This window comes from Vipera berus (assembly GCF_964194415.1).
Source record: "Vipera berus genome assembly, chromosome: 2".
NCBI classification, from domain to species: domain Eukaryota; kingdom Metazoa; phylum Chordata; class Lepidosauria; order Squamata; family Viperidae; genus Vipera; species Vipera berus.
The window spans coordinates 13315626-13341316 of NC_138203.1; the positions used below are offsets into that span (position 1 = coordinate 13315626).

At 38.8% G+C, this 25691-nt stretch overlaps 1 protein-coding gene across 1 annotated transcript in view; it reads left to right on the top strand.

The window, feature by feature from the left end:
• Window positions 1-25691, top strand: part of DCC (DCC netrin 1 receptor) — a gene marked incomplete at its 5' end in the record, with an annotated part of 1185616 nt that overhangs the window by 1024414 nt on the left and 135511 nt on the right. The window contains 4 exons of the mRNA XM_081315662.1: window positions 5418-5513; window positions 15238-15476; window positions 19017-19155; window positions 24446-24553. Coding sequence (XP_081171788.1) covers window positions 5418-5513; window positions 15238-15476; window positions 19017-19155; window positions 24446-24553 — 582 coding nt within the window. The remainder of the gene's footprint in view (window positions 1-5417; window positions 5514-15237; window positions 15477-19016; window positions 19156-24445; window positions 24554-25691) is intronic.

Genomic DNA, 25691 nt, shown 5'->3' on the forward strand with positions numbered 1-25691 from the left:
TCATCTAGTCCAACCCCCTGCTCAGGGAGAAAACCCTATACCATTTCAGGCAAATGGCTGTCCAGTCTCTTCCTAAAAACTTCCAGTGTTGGAGCATTCACCACTTCTGGAGGCAGGTTGTTCCACTGGTTAATTGTTCTAACTGTCAGGAAGGTTCTCCTTAGTTCTAGGTTGCTTCTCTCCTTGACTAGTTTCCATCCATTGCTTCTTGTCCTGCTTTCAGGTGCTTTGGAGAATAGCTTGACTCCCTCTTCTTTGTGGCAGCCCCTAAGATATTAGAACACTGCTATCATGTCACCCCTCACCCTTCTCTTCGTTAAACTACACATACCCAATTCCAGCAACCGTTCCCTATATGTTTTAGCCTCCAGTCCCCCAATCATCTTTGTTGCTCTTCTCTGTACCCTTTCTAGAGTCTCGACATCTTTTTTACATCGTGGTGACCAAAACTGGATGCAGTATTCCAGGTGTGGCCTTACCAAAGCATTGTAAAGTGGTATTAGTACTTCACTTGATCTTGATTCTATCCCTCTGTTAATGCAGCCTAGCACTGTGTTGGCTTTTTTGGCAGCTGCAGCACACTGCTGGCTCATATTGAAGTGATTGTCTACTAGGACTCCGAGATCCCTCTCACAGTTACTATTATTGAGCAAGGTACCACCTAATGTAGAACCTTACTTTTTTCACCATTGAATTTCATTTTGTTAGATAGCGCCCAGTGTTCGAGTCTGTCCAGATCCTCCTGTATTTTAAGCCTATTTTCTGGAATATTGGCTATTCCTGCCAGCTTGGTGTCGTCTGCAAATTTGATGAGTTCCCCATCTATCCCCTAATCCAAATCGTTGATGAAGATGTTGAAGAGCACTGGGCCCAGAACAGAGCCCTGGGGCACCCCACTACACACTTCCTTCCATGTAGATGCAGTTCCATTGAGGACCACACGCTGAGTATGGCCTGTCAGCCTGCTACGAATCCATCTGGTGGTGATGCTATCTAACCCACATTTTTCTATCTTATCAAGTAGTAGGTTGTGATCTACTTTATCAAATGCCTTACTGAAGTCCAAGTAAATTATATCTACAGCATTCCTCTGGTCCACTAGTTTTGTCACTTGGTCAAAGAATGTAATAAGATTAGTCTGGCATGATCTGTTTTTGACAAACCCATATTGACTTTTAGTGATGACTTTGTTTGCATCAAGGTGTTCGCTGATTTGTTGTTTGATTATCTTTTCCAGAATCTTCCCAGGTATTGAGGTCAGGCTGATAGGTCTGTAGTTTCCTGGATCTATTTTTTCCCCTTTTTTGAAGATGGGAACTACATCAGCTCTCTTCCAGTCCTCTGGTAGTTCCCCAGTGCTCCAGGATCTTTGAAAAATATAGTTCAGTGGTTCTGAGATTACGTCTGCCAGTTCCTTGAGAACCTTGAAGTGTAATCCATCTGGTCCTGGTGATTTGAACTCGTCTAGGCTGGACAGGTGTTCACTTATCATTTTTTTGCCTATCTTAACTTGCATTTCTATTCTGTTTTTTATGGCACTGGTTTTGGCAGGTTGGACTGTTTTTTCCCTTTGTGTAAAGACAGATGCAAAAAATGAGTTAAATAGTTCTGCTTTCTCCCTATTGCTTGTCACCTTCTTGCCACTTTCCCCCACTAATGGACCAATCATTTCCTTAACTTTTTTCTTGTTTTTTATATGTTGAAAGATGCATTTTTTGTTATTTTTGACTTTGGTCGCAAGCCTTAGTTCATTTGGAGCCATAGCTTTCCTCACTTCAACTTTGCAGGCACGGGCTATTTGCTGATATTCTGACTTAGTTATGTGCCCCTTTTTCCAATTCTTATACTTGTCCTTTTTATCTTTCAATTTATCAGAGAGTTTTTTATGCAGCAATGCTGGTTTCTTTTGAGAGCTGTTATTTTTCTTCTTTGTTGGTATGGTACTAGACTGGGCCTTTATTATCTCACTTTTCAAAATTTCCCAAGCTTCTTGAGTTGTTTTCCCCTTTAGGATTCTCATCCATGAAATTCTTCCCATGGTCTCTCTAAGTTTATTGAAATTAGCTCTTTTAAAGTCCAAGACTTTAGTTTGGCTGTGTTCTATTGCTTGTGCTTCCAGAATGTTGAATTCCAATATTGCATGATCACTTCCCCCCAAGGTTCCTGTGGCTTCGACATTTTCTATCATTTCATCTCTGTTTGTGAGAATTAAATCCAATATGGCTAATCCCCTAGTTCCCTTCTCTACTTTTTGGGAGAGAAAGTTGTCTGCTAGGTTTGTCAGGAATCTGTTTGATCTTCCACTTGGTGCAGAGTTTGTCTCCCAGTTGATATCAGGGTAATTAAAGTCCCCCATTACTATTGTGATGTGCTTCCTACATACCTTAGTTAGCTGACTAGCAAAAAGTTCATCTATTTCCTCTGCTTGGTTGGGCGGCCTATAGTATACACCTATGGCAATGTCATTTTTCCCCCTTTTATATTGACCCAAATGCATTCAAGTTTACAGTTTTCATCATTGTTGTGCTCTATTTCTGTAGAGATAAAGTTATGTCTTATATATAGAGCAACTCCACCTCCTCTTTTGTTTAGTCTATTTCTTTTAAATACTTTAAATCCCTCTAGCTGTGTGTTCCATTTGTAGGTTTTGTCCCACCATGTAATGGCAACAATATCATATCTGCCCTCATTTACCTGAATTTGTAGTTCACCCTGCTTACTGTTCATATTGTTTTATGTCTAAGTATATTTACTCATGTTGTATAGCTGTAGTATTATTATCCTTTTCATTTCTCTGCTGCTCCCTCTTATTAGGATCATATTATCATTATTATTAGTCTATTGTTTTGCCTTTACTTTGAAACCTTCTGCACTGGAGACAAATTCCTTGTGTATTTAATCACACTTGTCTACATAAAGTGTTTTGTTCCATTCCGTTCCGTTCCACTCCATTCCATTCTGTAGACTGTGAGTTCTAGTCCTGCCTTAGGCCCTAAGGCAGCTGGGAAGCTTTGAGCCAGTCTGTCTCAGTCAGCCTTAGAAAGGATACAATATCAAAGCACTTTTGAAAATGTTGCCAACAAAACTTCAGGGTCTTATCTATGTAGCTGCCAGAAGTCAAGACTAACTTGAAGGCTGTGTATAATACACACACAAACACACTTATATACACACAGTGTACAGTATATAGAATATACATACATACATACATAAATACATATACAAACACACTGTACAGTATTCTATATACTGTACACTGTGTTTATATAAGTGTATTTGTGTGTGTCTTACACAACATTGCTAAGATGTTGCTTATATAAAATTACCAAACTTAAGTGCTTTAAAACACTCATTATACCACTTCAAGAAAGTATTTTGTCAAACTGAAGTGATTATTTATAGTTATGTTATACTTGAGATGTTATTTTCTTTCTTGCCTCATCATGAAACTTTATAAAATGTAGTTTTAAGAATCTCTATAGCAGCGAAGAGAAATGCTGACTCCAATTAGTTGAGAATCAAAAAACTTGATTTCTAAATATAGATATGTATCCTTAATGATATTTTTTTTCATTAAGGATAATACATTTCTTCTCCACACGGAGGTGAAATGCATAGCTCCTACCATCAAGTCAAGCGAATCCACTTTATTTTACCAACTGAGCAGCTGAGAAACTCTCAGCAGTAACAAGATGGATTTCTTTTTAATGAATATTTTGAGTAGGTCTCCTATCACCAAGAAACTGGCAGGGGTGATTATTCAATAGCCAGGCCATAGCAATGAGCAATAGTTTAAGCTGTGTGCTGTTCCAGTGATGTATGCCACGCGTGATGGCAAGCTGCATCTCAGAAAGTGGTTACAAGGTGGACTGTTGAGTTGTTCATTGTTTTCCCAGCCAAATTTATATCTATTCACTCTCAGAGCAATAAATGTCCTCAGGGAATGGTCACCTTACAGTTTGCTGCCAAATTGTAATTGCCAATGTGCCGGAATAAGAAAGTTATTTTATATACAGCATAAATTAATTTAATTTAAATAATTGTTTGATTTAAACATAGTTTTAATGTGTTGCCCTTCACAGTCCATCTTTTGTTGTTGTTGTTGTTGTTGTTGTCGTCCTTGACTTGTCTCCTTTTTGGAACACAACTGCTTCCATAAGGACAAATATTGGTCTTAATTTTAAAAACATTGTTAATGGAGGGGCATATTTGTAGCTCAGGGTTGAAAAGAGAGGTCCTTGGTATTCCCTGAGTTTGGTTGAATCTTGAAGATGTTTCATTACCCAAACTAGGTAACATCATCAGTGCTAGAAGGGAGAAAAAATTTCTCTAGGTAACATCATCAGTGGTAGACTAGTTTATTACCTAATTTGGCAGTGAAATGTCTGCAAAAAAACAACCAAGTTCAGAGAGCATCAAGAACCCCCTCACTAAAAAAGATTATGTATTCTAGCCAGGATTCATAAAGAAGGGGTCAATGATAAAAACAGAAAAGGAGCAAATGAAATCAGAGACTGTGTGATGACTCTTAAAATTCTCTGCTGAAATCTTCATAATTCTCACCGGGCCTAGTTGGGACCACGTCTCTCATGAAAAGCGTAACGTATAGTTTTGAACTTAAACATCTTATAATCCACCAAATAAACTACAATCCATCATTTACGGTCAGGGATTAAATAAAATGGGCAGAGAAAAAAAATTAGTTTCCTACTATTTCCAGTAGCTCAGCAGTTATTTATTGCTCGTCTAAATGAAACGGGGAAGAAATGAACAATTTTATTTCATCTTTTTTTCTTAATAGCCTGGAAATAGGATTGAAAATTGATTTTGAACATTAGATATGTACATGAGTTAGAAATGCATGAATCATTCTGAGCTTTTTTTAAGATTTCATTTTCTTCAGGCATGCAGTTAAATTTTATTTATTTGTTTATTTATTTGTTTGTTTCATTAAATTTTAGATGCTCTCCAATGTCAATATGTAAAGTGCAATGATATATAATATAATACATACAGCACAATATCAGTAATCATAATCAATGCATGTACCCTAGATTCTAATGTAAAATGTACCCTAGATTTTAATCTCTTATAATACTTTCATGCTTGGGGAGGTTCAAATGTTCTCTAGCCAGATTCCAAAGCAGAGCCTTTTCTTAATCCACAGACCATAAGATAAGGTGGCTTAATCAAAGGCTCCTCCATAAAGCCAAGATCGAGCTTGATAAATATAATATATAAATATATTTGGTTGCTCATTTGAATGAATCAAGGAAAATCAGATTAAGTATTCATATAGGTATGTATCTTAACTACATGTTATAAGCTGCTTTGATTTGGCAAGCAGGTTTATGATTCTTGCCCAAATCTACGTCACACTGTTAACTCTGTTGATATTATATTTGCTTCATTTACAGAACCAAGTTCCCATTATGTCATATCTCTGAAAGCATTCAACAATGCTGGGGAAGGAGTGCCTCTTTATGAGAGTGCTACCACCAGATCACTGACAGGTGAGTTGGAAGGGGTGCTATTTTTATCCTATTTTGTTTATTCACCCTCTCTTATAGCAACACATACAGTTGGGTAAAGTAAGTATATTTCTTTTAATGGCAATGACTTCATCCTATGTGCTGGGATGGGGGTGGTACAAGTCTGGAAGTTCATTCTCCGAGACATTACAGTTGACTCAGAAATTGCAAGTGAAGGACTATGGTGACAGCATGTTGAGACTCCAGAAAGTGTGCAGAGAAGAGCAACAAGGATGATTATGGGACTGGAGGCTAAAACATATGAAGCACGGGAGCTGGAACTGGGTATGTCTAATGAAACAACAGACTACGGTGTGACATGATAGCAGGTTTCCAATATCTAAGGGGCTGCCACAAAGCAAATGGGTCAACCTATTCTCCAAAGCACCTGAATATAGAACGAGAAGCAATGGATGGAAACTGATAAAGGAGAAAACCAAACTAGAACTAAGGGAAAAAAATTCCTGACAGAGAGAACAATAAACCAATGTAACGACTTGCCTCTAAAATTGTGGGTGTTCCAACACTGGAGGTTTTTTAAGAAGAGAACCATTTGTCTGAAATAGTACAGGGTTTCCTGCTTGAGCAGAGGGTTGGTCTAGAAGACCTCCAAGATCTCTTCTAACTCTGTTATTCTGTCAATTGAGTTGTTGTGCCTGAGATGACTTTTTCACACATTCTCATCACAAAACCTTGAAAACCATACCTGGACTAAGCCAGAATTGCTCAACCTTAATTTATTGAGTTAAGACAAAGCACAGTTGTCCGGGTTCACACAAGTCAAAACTAAGCCGACCTGCATCATCACTTAAAAATGATGTGTGAAATCTGGCTACCGTATATAATGAGTTGTGTCTTTGTGACACAATCATGCTGTCTAGTTTAAGTACCAGGTCTGTTACATGCATACTCTACAATCTTTTGAAGAAATTCAGTGATGCTGAAAACATTATAAAAATGCAAGGGTCCATATCTTCTCACTGGAGAAGAGCCTAATGCTGGGAAAGATTGAGGGCAATAGAAGAAGGGGACGACAGAGAATGAGGTGGCTGGATGAAGTCACTGAAGCAGTAGGCGTGAGCTTAGATGGACTCCAAAAGATGGTAGAGGACAGGAAGGCCTGGAGGAACGTTGTCCATAGGGTCGCGATGGGTCGGACACGACTTCTCAGCTAACAACAACAACAACATATTATGTTACCCTTCCTTCTTCTCCTCTTCCAAAATGTCCTAAAGCTTTAGGAAACTACAACTAACTAACTATAGGAAGTCCTCAACTTATGGCCACATTGGGTCCAGAATTTCTGTTGCTAAGCAAGACGATTGTTAAGTAAGTCATGCCTGATTTTATGACATTTTTTTTGCCAAGATTGTTAAGCAAATAACTGATCAGTGGATAAGTGAATCATACAGTCATTAAGCAAATTCAGTTTTCCCCATTGACTTGCTGGAAGCTGTCTGGAAAGGTCACAAACAGCAATCTTGTGAACCTGCGACACTAAAACCATTGCCAAACACCCAAATTTTGATCATGCATCCTTGGGAATGCTGCAGTAATTTAAAGTGTGAGGACTGCTCATAAGTCACTTTTTTCAGTAACATTGTAATTTTGAATGATTGCTAAATGAATGGTTGTAAATCAAGAATTACCAGTAGTTAGTCTGTTGTTTCCATGGAACAATTCATGGGAAGTCCGCCATCACATGTCTGTCCTACTGTACCTCTTTCTCTGGGTAGAATAAAAATCCTCTTATTTTTCCTTCAATCATATATTCCCATACATTACCAGGAGGACACTCCCAAAGAAGCCAGATTTGGCTATTGGGCCCGAACTTCACAAAAGAGTCCATGCACCACCCATTTGACCTTTGTCTCTACTTGTCTGGGCTGCTGTAGAAAGAATTGGATTTGTCATATAAAGTTACTTCCACATATTAAAAAAAAACCTGGATCTATTATTTATTTTATTAGATTTATATACCGCCCTTTTCCGAAGGACTCAGGGCGGTTTACAGGGTATTTAAAACAAGAATTACAAAAGTTAAAAACAATTTTAAAAAAATAAAAAAATTACATCAATCCCTGAAAAAAAGTAAAAACCCCAATTAAAATTAAAATTAAAATTCTCAGCCTGGGCCAGAGAGCTCGAAGAGCCAGGTCTTCAGGTCCCGGCGGAATGAACGGAGGTCGGGGGCAGTCCTAAGCTCCACGGGCAGCTGGTTCCAGAGGGCAGGCGCACCCACTGAGAAGACCCTATCCCTGGGTGTTATCCACCGGCAATCTTTTACCGGCGGCACCCTGAGAAGACCCTCCCTGTGGGAGCGCACTGGACGAAGGGAACTTGATGCTTTTAAATTATGCCTTTAAAAATGTACAAACCTTCCATTTATGGTATGCCAGAATAACAGAGTTGGGAGGGACCTTGGCGGTCTTCTAGTCCAACCCCCTGCACAGGCAGGAAAGCCTATACCATTTCAGAAAAATTGTCCAATCTCTTGTTAAAAATCTCCAGTGTTGGAGCACACACAACCTCTGGAGGCAAGTTGTTCCACTGATTAATTGTTCTGGCTGTCAGGAAATTTCTCCTTATTTACAGGTTGGCCCTCTCTTTGATTAGTTTCCATCCGTTGCTTCTTCTTCTGATTTCAGGTGACCCCCTCTTCTTTGTGACAGCCAATGTATTTAGCACTTTGTGGCATGCCAATGTACTCTCATCCCACATTTATTAGAAGAATAACTAGGATGAACATTATTGAGAAATCAATAATGTTTTCCCACTGTACAAATACTTCTAATGAAAATATGGATATTAATTAATAGTAATATCATATTGCAAGCTACCAGAATGGTATGGGAGTTCCTTTCCTCATAGGTCAGTATTCTCAGCCCTGCAAAGAGGAATAATGAAGGTTGAACCATTTACACAACACTTACCCGCACCAGAATGTGAAATTACTACTACTCAGTTTGAGAGTACTGTGTCATTCACGCATTCATCCAATGAGCTCCCTCATTAGAGATGCTACGGCAATTACACGGAGTCCATCCATATGGAAGCAGCTCTGTTAATACGTGAATTAATTATCCTTCTGGTCGGAAATGAAAAACCTGACCTATCCACCCTGAATATGCAGCAAAGTCCATAACAGCCCCTTTTGATAAATTTGACTACCTGCTAAAATGAGCCAATTGTGCCTTTGTCAAGATTCAGCTGGAAAGACTACTGATGGAGCAAAATTAAATGATTATGCTGCAAAGAAATTTATTATATTTTCACTGGTGGCTTTAACTCCACATAGGCTTTATATTAATGATCTCTATTCCAGCCATTTTACATTTCAAAATACCAAATGTAGGGATAATTTGAGGAACTGTAATGCCAGAACCCCAAAAGAGACTGAAGAGAGAGTGGGGAGTTTCTTAACATTTATTATTTTGCTAAACTGAAGTTAATTAGCTCTAGACAGCAAAAGCCCAGATGTCAGCCAGAGTAAGAAAGTGAGGTCTCATTCAGAGATGGGACATCCGTGGTAATATAAGATACTACAGTTTCCACCATTAACATCTTCTCTCCTGACTCATCTTTCATCCAAGCTCAATGCTGCCATGTTCCCAATGGTCCACGTTTCGCAAAGTTAGAATCGGAACGTTAAGATGCATTCATGAATAATGGAAAGTAGAATTCAGGAAGGAGCAATAACTCGAGGAGACAGAATAGAGGAAGCCCTTGAATTACAACCACTCATTTAGCAACCCTTTGGAGTCCCATCCTGTGAGTCTTCGGAGAAGGGCGGGATATAAATGGAATTAAAATAAATAAAATAAAAAATAAATGTTGGAAGCACCAAGATGCTTCCAGTTTGAAACTATTAGCCAGTGACAACATTGTTGCCCAGGGGATAGCTGGTTGGGGGCTCCTTTCATGTGCCCATTAATGTGCCCACTGAAGTACCCTTCTATCTACTTGAGACTGCTCACTTTTGAGCTGCTAGGCTGGCAGGAGCTGGAGCTCATGATAGGAGCTCACCCCACCCCACAGCAGCATTTGGGTCTCGAACGCAGGCTTGCTGATTGTCAACCCAGCATCCTAATCATGCGAGCCACCATGTTCCTTCCATTTGAAGTTATAACAGCACTGGAAAAAAAGTGACTTAGAACCGGTCTTTGCACTTACAATTGTTCCCCATAGTCCCACAATCAAAATTTGGGGACTTTGCAGCCAGGCTGTATTTACTACAGTTGCAGCATCCTGGGTTCACGTGATCACCATTTGCAACCTTTCCAGGTAATGTCTGACAAGCAAAGTCAATAGGCGATGCTGGATTTGATTAACAACCGCATGATGCCTTTAACAACTACAGTGATTCATTTACCAACTTTGGCAAAAAAATGTTGTAAAGTCAGAGATGATTAGCTTAAAAGCCACCTTGCTTAGTAGCTACTCTGGTCCCAATGATTGCCGTAAGTCGAGGATTCCCTTGTATGTGTTTCCTGCAGAAGGCCTCCGTTTCACAGCCTTCCATCAACATCTTGGAAATATCCATGGCTGAGAATTATTAGTTGAAATGGATACTGCTAAGCCAGAAAGATTAGTAGCTCAACTCACAAAAAGTGGTTTCATATTGTCACTTGGGCATCAGTGTTTCAAATTGTTTTCCATAAGTACAGATTATTGTAAGATGGAAAAGGTTTCACAGGAAGACAAATGTGACATTCTTGTAGTACATTAATGAAAGGTTATAACTCTTGGATCTGCAGTGTCAAGATGAGACCATGTAAAAAAAGAGATAGCATGAAGGAAAAGTTTCATAAATAGTTTAATAAAATGGTTCAGTGTATATACTCAATATAAAAGGGATGCGGTGGCTCAGTGGGTTAGGACGCTGAGCTTGTCGATCAGAAGGTCGGCAGTTTGGCGGGTCGAATCCCGAGTGCTGTGTAACAGAGTGAGCGCCTGTTACTCGTCCCAGCTTCTGCCAACCTAGCAGTTCGAAAGCACATAAAAATGCAAGTAGAAAAATAGGGACCACTCCGGTGGGAAGGTAACAGCGTTCCATGCGCCTTTGGCGTCTAGTCATGCCGGCCACATGACCACGGAGACGTCCTCGGACAAGCGCTGGCTCTTCGGCTTTGAAACGGAGATGAGCACCGGCCCCTAGAGTCGGAAACGACTAGCACGCATGTGCGGGGGAACCTTTGCCTTTACCTATATACTCAATATAGCTTGTCTCTTGCAATAAAAAAAATATCTTACTAGGTAGTTTAAGGAAAATCCTCTTTCCTTCTCATTTTTCTTGGAATAATACTAACCTTTCTTAAGGGGTGTTATAAGTTATGTTTAGACAGCAGAAGAGGCCTGAACAATGGAACAACACGATTCATATTCTTAATATAGTACAGTATTACCTTTTCCCGCTGCTTCAAAAAGTACAATCTAATCATTCTCTTCTCCTGGTGCATAGCTCAACCTCTTTAAAGCCTTTGTGTAGGAAGAAGGTTATGTCAGGGAGAGCAAAAAGTGAAAATCAGAAAAGTTACAAACTACATTGGTTCACAAGAAATAAATGAAGCAAACTACAGTAGGCTCACTCCAGATAGCTAATAATTCTAGCATTTTGTGAACTATTTCCATTTTTTTTAAAAAAAGCACCCTTGAGAAAAAAAAAACAAAGAAAAAAATAGCACTTCATCTTAGTCTCCCAAATACTCGTTATAATATGTTCCTGGTTCTTCTTTGTCTTTTGAAGGCTTTACAAGGATACATTTATCTGAAATTGTGAAATTATTTTTCCCTTTTAAAAAATGTTTTAAAACATACTACCTCCCCAACTGCGTGTCTAACAAATAGATTATTTTATGGGAATCAAAGGAAAAGCTCTCTTAATTATCAAATTATCCTTAACTTGGACCAGATAACACTTTCTCCGGAACTTGCTTCTCCTTTCCAAGTGTGGATTTAACCGAGAACTTGCCCTTTTAGAAATAGCTTATGAAGAAACTCAGAGTTACAGGTAGTCCCCGACTTACAACAGTTCATTTAGCAACTGTTCAAAGTCACAGTATGATGCTGCTGAAAAAAAATTACAACCAAGCCTTGCACTTATGACGGTCACAGCAACCCAGTGCTCATGTGACCATGATTCAGGAGCTTGGCTACTGGCATGTATTTGTTATGACCCAGGTTGTCTAAACAGATGCAAGTTACAACAAAGTCCTTTATTGCTGTGCTATCCCATGGCGAATGATCTTACAATGGCCAGTAAAGCTCCACCCCAAACTTTCCTGAAGGCAGCCACACACAGTCAGTGCAACACAGATCCACAAACTAAAGCTAATAATCACCAGAGCCAATTCTCAAAGCAAGGAGGAAGTCTGTAGTCCAGAAACAAGATGCAAGTCCACAGGGCAAGGTCCATAAGTCATACAAAATTCAAGGTCCACAAGGCAAGGTCATGAGTCTACAAGCAAGGTTTGGTGTCCATGTTGTTATTGTTAGCTGTGAAGTCGTGTCCGACCCATCGCGACCCTATGGACAACGTTCCTCCAGGCCTTCCTGTCCTCTACCATCTTCTGGAGTCCATTTAAGCTCACGCCTACTGCTTCAGTGACTCCATCCAGCCACCTCATTCTCTGTCGTCCCCTTCTTCTATTACCCTCAATCTTTCCCAGCATTAGGCTCTTCTCCAGTGAGTCCTTCCTTCTCATTAGGTGGCCAAAGTATTTGAGTTTTAGCTTCAGGATCTGGCCTTCTAAAGAGCAGTCAGGGTTGATCTCCTCTAGGACTGACCGGTTTGATCACCATGCAGTCCAAGGGACTCGCAGGAGTCTTCTCCAGCACCATAGTTCAAAGACCTGAATTCTTTGGCACTCGGCCTTTCTTATGGTCCAACTTTCACTTCCATACATTGCAACTGGGAAGACCATAGCCTTGACTATACGCACTTTTGTTGGCAGGGTGATGTCTCTGCTTTTTAGTGTGCTGTCTAGATTTGCCATGGGTTTTCCTCCTGAGGAGCAAGCGTCTTTTAATTTCTTGGCTACAGTCCCCATCTGCAGTGATCTTGGAGCCCAGGAAAATAAAATCTGTCACTACCTCCATTTCTTCCCCATCTATTTGCCAGGAATTGAGAGGGCTGGATGCCATGATCTTGGTTTTCTTAATGTTAAGTTTCAACCCAACTTTTACACTCTCCTTCTTCACCCGCAACAAGAGGCTCTTTAGTTCTTCTTCACTTTCTGCCATTATAGTGGTATCATCTGCATATCTTAGGTTGTTGATATTTCTTCCGGCAATCTTAATTCCAACTTTTGATTCATCTAGCCCTGCCTTTCTCATGATGTGCTCTGCATATAAGTTAAATAGGCAGGGCGACAGTATACAGCCTTGCCGGACTCCTTTCCCAATTTTGAACCAATCAGTGGTTCCGTGTCCAGTTTTCACTGTTGCTGGTGTCCATAGGCAGAAACACAATCCAGACAGAGTTTTTTCAAGGCTGGGGAAGTGTGTGCCAAGTAAAACAATTGTTCCTGATGAAGACACCCTCCCACAGCCTCTGATTAAATCAGCTTAAGCCAGGTGTTCCTTGTGAGGAGGAGTGGGGTGGCCTCCTTGCTAGCAGCCTTGCAGGCCTCCTTTGAGCTTGCCTCTGCTCCACTCTCCTTGCCCTTGGATCGAATGGGGGAGATAGCTATTCCCCATCGGAGGAAATCTGCTACTTCTCATCCCCACTGCCTGTTTGTTGCTGATCTTCCCCTGTGTTTATGAGGGCAGGTAGCTACCCATCTGGTTGACCACCTCCCCCAATTCCAGAGGGGCCTGGGACAGCATCCTCCTCAGTCCCTGGATTCTTCAAACATTCCAGGGGAGATATGCCACCCCCATTGGATGGCCCTGGTTCCAATTCTTCCTCCTCAAAACTGGGATCTGTTGGGTCATGACAGTATTTATGATGGTTGCAGTATCCATCCAGAGTCATTGGTTGCCATTTGCAACCTTCCTGAAGGCTTTCAGCAAACAAAATTTTAATGGAGGAAGCTGGATTCATTTAATGGCTGTTGATTCAATTAACTGCAGTGATTTGTGTAACAACCATGGCAAAAACGGTCAGTGGCAGATCTTGGCTGGCTGTAAAAGACACAACACTGAAGCTGGGGGAGTTGTATAGAACTGGTGGCCAGGGTTGCTTCTGGCTATCACGTACCCAAAATGGGAATTTGTGGTGGGGAAAGATTTTAAATCTTTCTTAATAACTGCACTGTTCATATCTGTCTGAATTCAGAATAGGTGCAAAATGTTTCACATAATATTTTTGAATCATTAGATATGGCTTGAATAATATGCATCGTTACATACAGAAATGGAAAAGGCCCCCGATTTAAACAAATCAAAAACATGGCAGTTCTGATGAAGACCCACCTAAGTAGAAGAAATACATCTCTTTCTTTCTCTCCCCGCTCCCTGCATAATATCTATTGATTGAAACATTTTCAATCCTGACTTTATAAGGCCAACTGAATTTGTCAAGCCACCAAGGCAAAAACAAAAATTGACTGATACATAGAAATAGTTGGGTTGTTTATCCCTCAAGCACTTGGTCTACAAGATTTTGAACAAAGTAACTAAGCATCATCAAACATAAATCATTTTAGCAGCATCAAATCAGGGGAAATGGATCTTCATTCCAACCAGAGCTGCACCAAAGTACTCATTCTATAATTTGCATGGTCCATAAAGGACCAAACATGTCCACTGGACCCACAGAAGTACCCACAGGTACCATCCCTTTCATCAAAGTGATGAAAGCAACATCACACTATTGCACTGAAAGTTCTCGATCCTTTTGTATGTCCCTGCAACATTGTGATGCATATATGAAAGGGATGGAGCTTGCATACCACTCATTTCAGCCTTTGCCCCTTGTTCATCCCATAAATGCACTTGACCAAAGTTTTCCATTTTAATTTTCTTGCATTTTCCCCAAATATTCACATCATTTGTTTCTGCCTCAACATCCCCTATTGTTTAGTATTACCGTGCCATTTTTAAAACTTTGGTTTTCCAACATATCTTCTCCTCCCTCCCTCCCTCCCTTCCACCCACAATTATATTTCCTTTTATTATGTGGCATGCTATATCAAGCCACATAATTTTCTTTAAAAATATCTATTTATTTATTAAATTTATATATCTATCTAAATAAATTGCATTTGTATCTATAATACAACTATCTGGAATCTAGCCTACTCCCACATACAATCAGTTGAATTATCACATCCAATTTCTCATAAGGGAGTATATTGTGTTCATAAGGCTTTCGAGTCTATGCCATGCATTCCATATGTTGCAGGGACTTTGAAACTTATGTATAATTTTTAGATTTTATTATAAATATGTGTGCATGCTTTTGAGGCAAGGTAAATGTTGCAAATTCAATACAAATGGCAAGAGGGAAGAAAACTGTGTATTCAGTATGAATTTAAGTGTGCTTTTTATCCCAGTGAATTTGATCACCGTAATGTAACAATTTTTTCTCACTGATTGTTCAATTAATGGCTGTTTTTCTCTATTCTTCTCATGTTCTCCTCCCATCATTCTTATGCTCATACATTTAACACATTGTGATGTGCATCTCACTGGCGGTTGTTTTGTCAATTTATTTGACTATTCCACATCTTTGTTTTTAATTTTTGGTGGCTTTGTGACCCAGATCCCATTGACCCATTAGAAGTTGATTTTTATCCTTTGCTTGATGATTTCCCTACCTCAGTCCCAGATATCTCCACCCCCATGCTCCCACCAGTAGGTGTCCAGGCTGTTGCATTAACCCATGATGCTGTGAGGGTCAGCTGGGCAGACAACTCCGTTCCCAAGAATCAGAAGACCACAGAAGTTCGGTTTTACACAGTGCGATGGAGAACCAGCTACTCTACAAATGCTAAATACAAGGTGAGACCTTGGAAACCATTATTTCTCAACCGTTATCTGTATTTGTTTGAGATGGATGGTTCATCACATATTCCACAATTCCAGAAGCAGAGAATACTGTAACCTAGACCATCGTCAAAGCCATCAATAGTTTAGTTTAGATAGGAAACCAATAAGTGTCTTGAATGATCAAGATGTAAACAATAAAAATATTGAAGCACTTTGTGGTCCTTGCTGCTCTCTGAGCTTGGTGGTTTTCTTGCAGACATTTCATTACCAAACTAGATAACATCATCAGTACTAGATTAGTTTCATTATCTAATTTGTTAATGAAATGTCTGCAAGAAAATCACCAAAGGCCCCACAGTTCAACTCTGAACTACAGATATTCTTTTCTGACAGTTCTGAAACACTGCTAACAATTTGCAATTGTTGGGATGGATAAATCTGTCAAAATAAATTTTCATATTCTCTTATCCATCCTTTTTCCAAATTAGTGTGTAATTGTAAAATCATTTGAAAATAGGAAAGCCACAAGTACACCCTTATTTAATTTAGATATTTTTGTCTGTATTTCCCATGATATACACATTTTTTCTGCCTTTCCTAGTTTAAACTTTTTTATAGCTTCATTTATTCATGGTGCTGTAAACTGAATTCCAAATTCAGAAAAAATGTGGACAGAAATTTATGCTTACTTTATTTTATTGCTTTAGAATAAGACCAAAAAAATATATGTGTACAAAAAATGTAGTATATAAATAATCGCAGCTCCTGTATAGTTTTGGGCAGTAAAACCTGGCTATATTGCAAGACAAAGGATTGAGGAGCACATTGCAGCCTTATAGAGTCATAATTCTAGGATCGGAAAGAGAAAGTAGAAACCAAAAATGCAGCTGGCCTTGCATACTATGTTTATTTGGGGCAATTTTCCTTTCCAGCTAATGCCAAGAGTGAGAATTGTGCCTGGACACAGATGACTGATATTATTCATTGCTACAGCATTTTATATACTGTCTGCCAATGGTTCAGAAGAAAACAAAATTTAGTTCAAAATAAAATGAAAACCTAAAATTAGAAGGAAAAAAGTCCACCTAAAACAAATCAATACCTAGAAGTCTGTATTTTCATTTCCTCAATAGCATCTTCATTTCTGCATAAATAGAGAGCCGTGGTGGTGCAGTGGTTAGAATGCAGTATTGCAGGTTAACTCTGCCCACTGCCAGGAGTTCAATCCTGACAAGGTCAAGATTGACTCAGTCTTCCATCCATCTGAGGTTGGTAAAATGAGGAGCCAGACTGTTGGTGGGCAATATGCTAATGCTGTAAGCCACTTAGAGAGGGCTGTAAAACACTATGGAGCAGTACATAAGTCTAAGTGCTATTGCTATTGCTATAAACATGGTTGAGGAAAATTATTATTCTTGCTTACCTGTAAAGGAAGAAGGGGTTTTTCACTTGCTCTTTTCTATCAAAATGGTGACAGTTTGTGATTTTGTTATATTAACTGAAATAAGGTTTATCTGAGGGCAGTTGTCTTCCTGAAAATTTCTGAAAATTTTAGAAGAAAAGATGGAATTATTTAATTAATTAATTAATTTACTAATTAATTAATTAATTAATTAATTAATATAGCTACCCAACTCACACACAGATGATTCTGAAGAGCTTGTAATATATTTTTTTAAAAAATCTACCATATAATAAAAACCCATTAACACACACACACACCGCCGCCCCCTATTTCAGGAACAGCACCATCAAATCAGCCACTTGATCAGCTTCATCTCCATAGGTGGCCCTCAGGCCTGCTGACAAAATCACATTTTAGGGCATTTTAGAAGAGCAAGAGGATGGAGGCAAACTGTACCTTAGGCGGGTGGGTGGGAATAATATTCCATAGAGAAGGGGCCAACACCAAGAAGGGCCATTTTTGTAGGTGTCTTACAAAAGCATTTGGCTGACATTAATATGGTATGTGCTAAAATATGAGGCTGAATGTCTTATATTTCAATCTATCCACAATGCAGGCACATCCCTATTTTGAGGAAGGATTGTGTCCGATTCCCCATTCCGCATCTTGCTTAAAGTTTTCACCATTTGCTGTCTTTTTTCTGCTGCATTCTATATCACAAAGTTCAGCTAGTATGCTGAATTGGATTTCTCGATTCATCCATTTTCAGGTTTCCTATGGTTCCATTGAAGTGACCCAATAGTCTGAATTCACACAACATGCTAAGCTTCCCTACTAACCACACACCTGCCATAAAAAATAAAACAAATCCCAAGGTAAAAACCAGCTAAGTGCAGTATGCAGTAAGCAGTGTGAATGAATTTGGTAGTCTTGGTTGAGCATGTGGTGCAAATCCCCCAAATAAGTCACTAAGCTGAATTTTATATGCACACCTACAGAGAGAAAGATTAAACTACTGAGTCAGATTTCTCTTGCAAAGAGTCTGCATATTTAAAAGACTGTTCATCAAAAGCCAAACTGAAGGAATCTGTATAATTTACCAAAGAAGCTCTCTCTCTTTCCAGAATAAAGGCCCAATCCAATGATAAACTGTGACTATTGGAGCATCTGATATTTACATAACCTTTCATAATTTCTCCGCTCTGCTATCAGAGTTCTTCTTATCCAGATCATCTCTGAAAGAAAGAAAAAATATAGGGATTTCCCTTAGCATAAAAACAAACACAAACTTAAAATTGGAATTTAAGTTAAAAACATTCTTGCCACCAAGTTGCAAGTATTTTGTAAGTGCAAGTACATTGCAGAAGAAAAAATGACCCTGTCACATCAAATAATAATAATAATAATAATAATAATAATAATAATAATAATAATAATAATAATAATAATAATAATAATAATATAAAAAAATAAGTTGGAAGGGACCTTGGAGATCATCTAGTCCAACCCCCTGCTCAGACAGGAAACCCTATACCATTTCAGACAAATGGCTGGCCAGTCTCTTCTTAAAAACTTCCAGTGTTGGAGCATTCACCACCTCTGGAGGCAGGTTTTTCCACTGGTTAGTTGTTCTAACTGTCGGGAAGTTTCTCCTAAGGAAGAAAGGAAGGAAGGAAGGAAGGAAGGAAGGAAGGAAGGAAGGAAGGAAGGAAGGAAGGAAGGAAGGAAGGAAGGAAGGAAGGAAGGAAGGAAGGAATCCTTTGAGAACTTCCTTCTCCATTATAACTCATAATGACAATTTTATGACATAGCAGAAAGCCATCTAAGGCTGCCAGTCTCAGGGGGAAAAAAATAATCACTAGCAATTCAACTGGTTCATTCATAACAAAGCCTCGAGTGTTATCCCTGGAGATGACAGAATTGTAGAAGCAGTAACTCAGTTAAGAAGAAGTTGACCACCTTGATTAATACTGATGGCTAATGGTTTCAGATACAAACCATTTTTTGAGTTTGGATCAAGTACAATAAATCAAGAACCTCATAGGAATGGAAAGTTTTAAGGAAAATGAAAAATGTGGGAGAAATGGTCTCTTTAGTGAATCCAATATGACTAAGCTTTAAAGACATCCTTTTTCTTTTCTCTCTAGTCAGCAGATACAACAGCCTTGAGCCATACTGTGTCTGGTCTTAAGCCAAATACCATGTATGAGTTCTCTGTCATGGTGACCAAAGGTCGGAGGTCAAGTACATGGAGCATGACAGCTCATGCTACAACATATGAAGCAGGTAGGTCTCTAGAAAAATTCTAATAAGGTTTTTTTCCTGATTTGATGCTTAGTTTAATTACATTAAAAACCATTTCCTTATAATCCACACTTATTGCAATATTTCATAAATAGTGTTAAAAATAAATTATTTTAATTGAACCTTGTTTAGAATGCAGCAGTCAATTCATTTAGTAGCTCCAACTTATTTCAAGGTGTAGTTGATACACTTTGGTGCAAGAGATACTTCCCATATTGGATGACAAAAATAAATAAAGGCCCTTTTTGGGTTTTTTACTACTGCTAAGTGATGGTTGATATCTAGCAAGATTTAAAGCATGTAGAAATTCATGGCGATAATAATTACAATTTTATTAATAATTAGTAATGAAGTTGTAGTCAGCATAGTATACTGATATTTATAAGAAGAATTAAGTGTTTGTTTTCAAACTGGTAAAGACAAATTTTCTTCAGTGTTATATATTAGTCTTTATTTATTTATTATTGCATTGCGCAATAATCATTTTAAAAGTACATTTTTATTTATTTATTTATCTTTTTTCTTATGTTCTCAAAGGATTTAAATATATGAAGACTATCAGGCAATGTTTAATCCTACCATGTATATGTTTCAAATCACTGTCATTTAAGTCATTTCCAAACATCATATCATGTTATGCTGTCTTTACCTTTAAAAAAGATTTCAAATGTGTGCAAACATGGCGATTTTGAAGAAGAAAGCATGAAATCATTCTAAAAATAATAGTGATTGGCTATTCTTCAACTGTAAGCCCAAATTTATTCATGTTCTTATACCCAAACTACTGATCATGTTGTTAACTCTAAAGCTATGTATGTTTAATGATTCTTGAATCCAGTGCTTTTTTTGTAAAAGAAAAAGGTGCCGGAACTCACACATGTCATACAACCCGCCTTGCCTACCCTACAAGGTTCCATCCAAAAAAGGTGCCGGAACTCCGTTCTGAGCGTTCTATGAGAAAAAAAGCCCTGCTTGAATCTATCATTCATGGAACATTTAGTAGACAGGATTATATTCCTCATTTCTCCTTGGTAAATCATCTAATACATGGCTACTTCTTTTGTCCCAGATCTTTCCCCCTAAAATCAAGAAACCTGATGTCCTGAAATCTGCTAAGGAATGCTACAGATGTTAACCCCTCAATTGGATTTTTTTAGTTAGGAGGACTGCTTACTCTGTTACAAAATGTTCTACAAAACTAGTAATATTGAGTATGGGAAGAGTGCCAAAAGTCACATTATTATGGTCACATGATAGCAAGTAGTTTTTGCCAAGGAGGTCAACAAGCTGATACCCACACCCACATATTAAAATGTGTGGAACTTCAAAAGTGTGACCCTGGACTTGTGGACATGTCTGATTGCATCCAGAGTTTATCTAATGATGAGACTTCTCTATTTGCTAACATTAAGTAGATAATGTACTCCACAAAGAGAACAAAAAGGGCTATGTGGAGGAAAATTTTAACACTACTAAAATGTTTTCCCCCCCAAATGTATTATTAGTTTAGGTTTAGCCCTCAGGGTGCTTTGGCCTAGCAGCTTCTTTTGTCGACATGCAAAATTTCTCTTTCTGTTTACCAAGAGAGCCACTTAAGACCAGGTTGTTGAAATATGGGGTCCAGCTGGAGGCAACATTTCCTTTTCAAATATATGAATTGATCAAATTCACATCCCTGTTAATAAAATTCATATATATGTATATAAAATGTTGAGAGTTTTACGCTACTTCATTATTTTGTAATATAATCCTCCTGTGGAAATATGAACATGAATGCATAGTTTAGAGAAAATTATTTATAAAACTATCATTTATAAACCATACAGAAAACTGCTCATAAAATGAATACAAGGAAAAAAGTAGAAGTTCATGAAACAGGTTGCTGCTGAAATGGGTTAGGGTTGGAATGAAATTGTGCTTGAAAACAAATGTGTATGTTAGATAAGATCATCTTTCTTGTCATTTTTTTTTACTGTGGGCACAATGGCGCACATCAAAAATGAAAGTTAGTTGCCCGCTCTGTTAGGAAGTAAACTGGTTTAAAATATGTTGGATGGTAGGGTAAAACAATGACAATAATTGGTAAAGTTAAGGAAAGTGGAAGGAAAGATAATGATAAAGGTGTCTTGACATAAGGAGATTACTGGAATGTCTACTCTAAGGAAAAGAAGCACTAGGAGTGACATGATAGCATAGATCAGGGGTCTTCAAACTTGGCCCTTTTATGACTTGTGGACTTCAACTAAGGAGATTACTGGAACGTCTACTCTAAGGAAAAGAAGCACTAGGAGTGACATGATAGCATAGATCAGGGGTCTTCAAACTTGGCCCTTTTATGACTTGTGGACTTCAACTCTCAGAATTCCTCAGCCAGGCATGCTGGCTGAGAAATTCTGGGAGTTGAAGTCCACAAGTCATAAAAAGGCCACGTTTGAAGACCCCTGGCATAGATATTTGAGAGGCTGTCACAAAGACAAGGAGGTCAACCTGTTTTTCAAAACACCTGAAAGCAGGATAAGAAGCAATGGATGGAAACTAATCCAACTAATGGAACAACCTAGAACTAAGGAGAAATTTCCTGAAAGCGAACACAATTAACCAGCGGAACAGCTTCCCTTCAGAAGTTGTGGGTGCTCTATCACTGGAAGTTTTTAAGAAGAGATTGGACAGCCATTTGTCTGAAATGGTATAGGGGGTCCTGCTTGAGCAGGGAGTTAGACTAGAAGACCTCCAAGGTCCCGTCCGACTCTGTTATTCTGTCCTTGGATAATATCATTTATAGTATTATTTTATTATTTTTGTGAGCCTCCTAGTTGTGCCGCATAAGGTGGGTGGCTATAGAAATCTAATAAATGCATAAATGAGTAAATAGTTCCACATTCTCACTGGGTACAGATCACAATGGAGACATTTATCCATAAAGTCACAGGAGTTACACCAGTTTGATGACATCTAACTAAAAATAATTAAGATCACTTAAGGGAAGGAGCCTGGGAATGGTCAAAGGAGATTAGAACAAAGGAACATAACTGTCTACCATAGAGAAAGGCAAAGCCATTAGGTCTATCAGCCCCATTCAAAAGTCTACATACTATGAAAGCTCTCATGTCTGTAACGTTTCATTGGATGAAACAGTGCGTGATAGAGCAAAACCTTTTCAACCAAAGTATCTCAAACTGGCTAACGTACAGAATACTGGACCCATTATCTCCATGAGAATGAAATTTCGGAATGTTCTTGCTGTTTCAGCCCCACCGTGCTACTGTTGTTCAGCACCACCTTCTTGCTGCCGCAGCCATGTAATCCTCATTTACAATAGTCAGTGACACCTTCCCACAAGGGAGAATCCTGGGAATGTTGCAGGGAAAGTTAATGGGGCATCACATGATTGTGGCCAAGTTTGAGAACGTGGGAGTTGATTTGGATTTGGATTTTCTGTTTAGGCAAGGAAGTACATATGAAAGAATGACCTATAGCAGAGGTGTCAAACTGCCGGCCCACTGGCCGGATGCGTCACGGCAAAACCACACCCACCCCACTGACGGCAATGGGAAAAACGTCATGATATGTCGTGACACATCATGTGACGTTGTGAGTTTGACACCCCTGACCTATAGGGTTATAGTTACCTAGTCTAAATTAAAGCATCCCTGGAAAAGGGTTGTCGTGCTGCAATTAAGAAGAGCATTTTGAACTCCAGTGCAAAACAGCTCCTACTATTTTTCTAGCATTCAGTCTGAATCTGCTCTTCTGCAATCTCCATCTATTATTCTGTGTCCTGTATTCTGAGATGAGAAAGAAGTCTTGATTTGCCTTTGCCTCATATCTTTGTAAGTATTTGAAGAGTGCCATCAGTTGCTTCCCCAGCTGTCTTATTTTGAAAGCAGACATTTCCATTGCTTTCAAATCCTCTTTGGAGGATCTAATTTCTCATCCCCTGGTCATCCTCATTGCTCTGTTTTCTTACTGGCTCTACCTGTCAGAATCTTTCTTAAAGGTGTTATCCAGATCTTCCACACAATACTCAAGGTGGGACTGAGCAGTGAAGAATAACAAGGCAGTATTTTTGTGATCTGGGCACTTTACTTTGATTGATCAATCCTAACACTGCTGCATGTACCTTTTTGCAGCCACTTCATACAGCTGAGATATATTCAGTTTGCAATAAACTACTGTTCCAAAATCTTTCTCACAAGTACCACTCACAGGTACTTTTATCCCTCAATTATTTGATTTTTTTTCTTTCTGATCTGCTGAATTGTACACTTTGCTCGATTAAAATTCATTGTATTATTGCCGGCTTATTTTTCTAAGCTAAAGAGAAAAAAGGTTATGAGTGATTTCTGAGGTATTAGCTATCTCGTTCAGTTTCATCTTCAGATCTGATTAGTATTTTCTCCAGCACTTCATCCTAGTCATTAATAAAAATACAGATGTATCCAGGGCATAAGACTGAACTCTGGGATACCACAGTCAATGCACCCTTTATGTCCATTGAGGAATCCTTGATAAGCATTCTTTAGATATACATTTCAAGCCAACTTTGAGAATCTTGTATAATAATAGAGATTAAAGAAAAGGAACTAATGGTAGATCACATAGACTGTAGGTGTGTCGCACATCCTGCTCAGCATGTCTTGTCTGTAAGTAATCAAACACAGAGATCCTTGGGTTTGTATATAAGGTAGTCCTTGAATTACAACCATTCATTTAATTACCATTCAAAGTTACAACAGTGCTGAAAAAAGTGATTTACAGCCAGTCCTCACATGTACGTCCATCGCAGTGCCCCTATAGTCATAGAATCAAAGTTGGGCACTTGGCAGCTGGCATATATTTACAATGGTAACAGCATCCTGGGGTCATGTGGTCACCCTTGATGATCTTCCCCAAGGGCTTCCAACAAATCCATGGGGAAAGGTAGATTCAGTTAATGACTGCATAATTTGCTTAGCAATCACACCAAAATGGGTCACAAAATTGGGCGCACCTCGCTGAACAAACACCTAGTGAAGAAGTACCAGTCCCAAATGCGTTCATAAATCAAGGACTACCTGCAGGCTAGAACATAAGCTTCCAAAGTTGACAACATCTTAACAGCTTCTGCACTGACCTCAGTTAAGAATTTCTTTATTAGCAGTAACAGTAAGAATGTCTAATTTGTACAAAACTTCATGGTAGCTGGTATCATGATTGTTCTAATGTGTCCTATTCTCTCTGTGTTTTTTGTGGGTTTTTTTCTCCCTCTTCTGGACTTCTGTCTTTTTCTAAGCCCCGACCTCTGCTCCCAAGGATTTGACAGTCATTACCCGTGAGGGCAAGCCTCGGGCTGTAATTGTCAGCTGGCAACCTCCATTAGAAGCCAATGGGAAAATTACTGGTAAGTTTCTTTTGAGCTCTGTATCTTGTGTCCTTCTCAGAAGGTGACACAGAAAGGAATGGAATTTAGAAGACCTGCACCACCATTCCCATTCCTGGGAATGACCATGTAAACCTACTAGATGAAAACGGAAGGGGGGAGAATAACCACCCAAGAACCCCAGCCTTTTGTATTTTTAAAAGTTTTGAAGAAAAGAACTCTATATTTTCAGATGGTTTATAGTTTTCCAGTGAACTTACTGATTCTCCTCACATATTTCAAGTCTAAAAGTTCTCTGTGTTTCCTATTCGCTCTCTTGACCAGGGGTCTTCAAACGTGGCCCTTTTATGACTTGTGGACTTCAACTCCCAGAATTCCTCAGCCAGCCATGCTGGCTGAGGAATTCTGGGAGTTGAAGTCCACAAGTCATAAAAGGGCCACATTTGAAGACCCCTGCTATGGACTAACTACATTTTATTAAATTCAGACATGACCTGCAGCAATCACGTAGAAGCATACCATTGATATCCATTGAAGTTGACTTTGATTATGGAATCTCAGGGTCAAGAACCCTTTTTGAGGGAGCAGCTGTTTAAATCTCTCTCAGCCAGTAGTTTTCTCTCAACCCAATAATTGCAATCAAATGATGTTTGTTGAGAAATTCTGTGGAACACAGAGATGGCATCACCTTTTTACAAAAGTAGCCATTTGGGGCAATATATCTCAGCTACTCTTGTTTTTGTTTTTACACAGAAGGAGGTTTTGCAAGAGATTCTAGTAATTAATTCCATGAAGAAATAAAAAAGAATTGAGGACAGCAAGTCCTTCATTTCTTTCGAGAAAAAATATATATGATAGACTGTAAAACAATGCAGACCTTCAGAGCAAAGGTCTGTAGATAGTGTTATACTAAGTTGCAATTAAGGACAGCTCATAATAAGCAAGTTGTTTGGCAAATAATATAAACCATAATATAGATAATGACAAGGTGTCCAGACTGACACATGGTAATAGAATTTATTTGTGGATGTTTTAACTGTGTAATAGGAAACTAAAGCACTATCTCAAACTCCTTAATACTGACTGACAAAGGACTGGATTTAATGAATGGTGATCTTAGTGCACAAAATATTGCTATTAAAAACTATGCCTAATTACG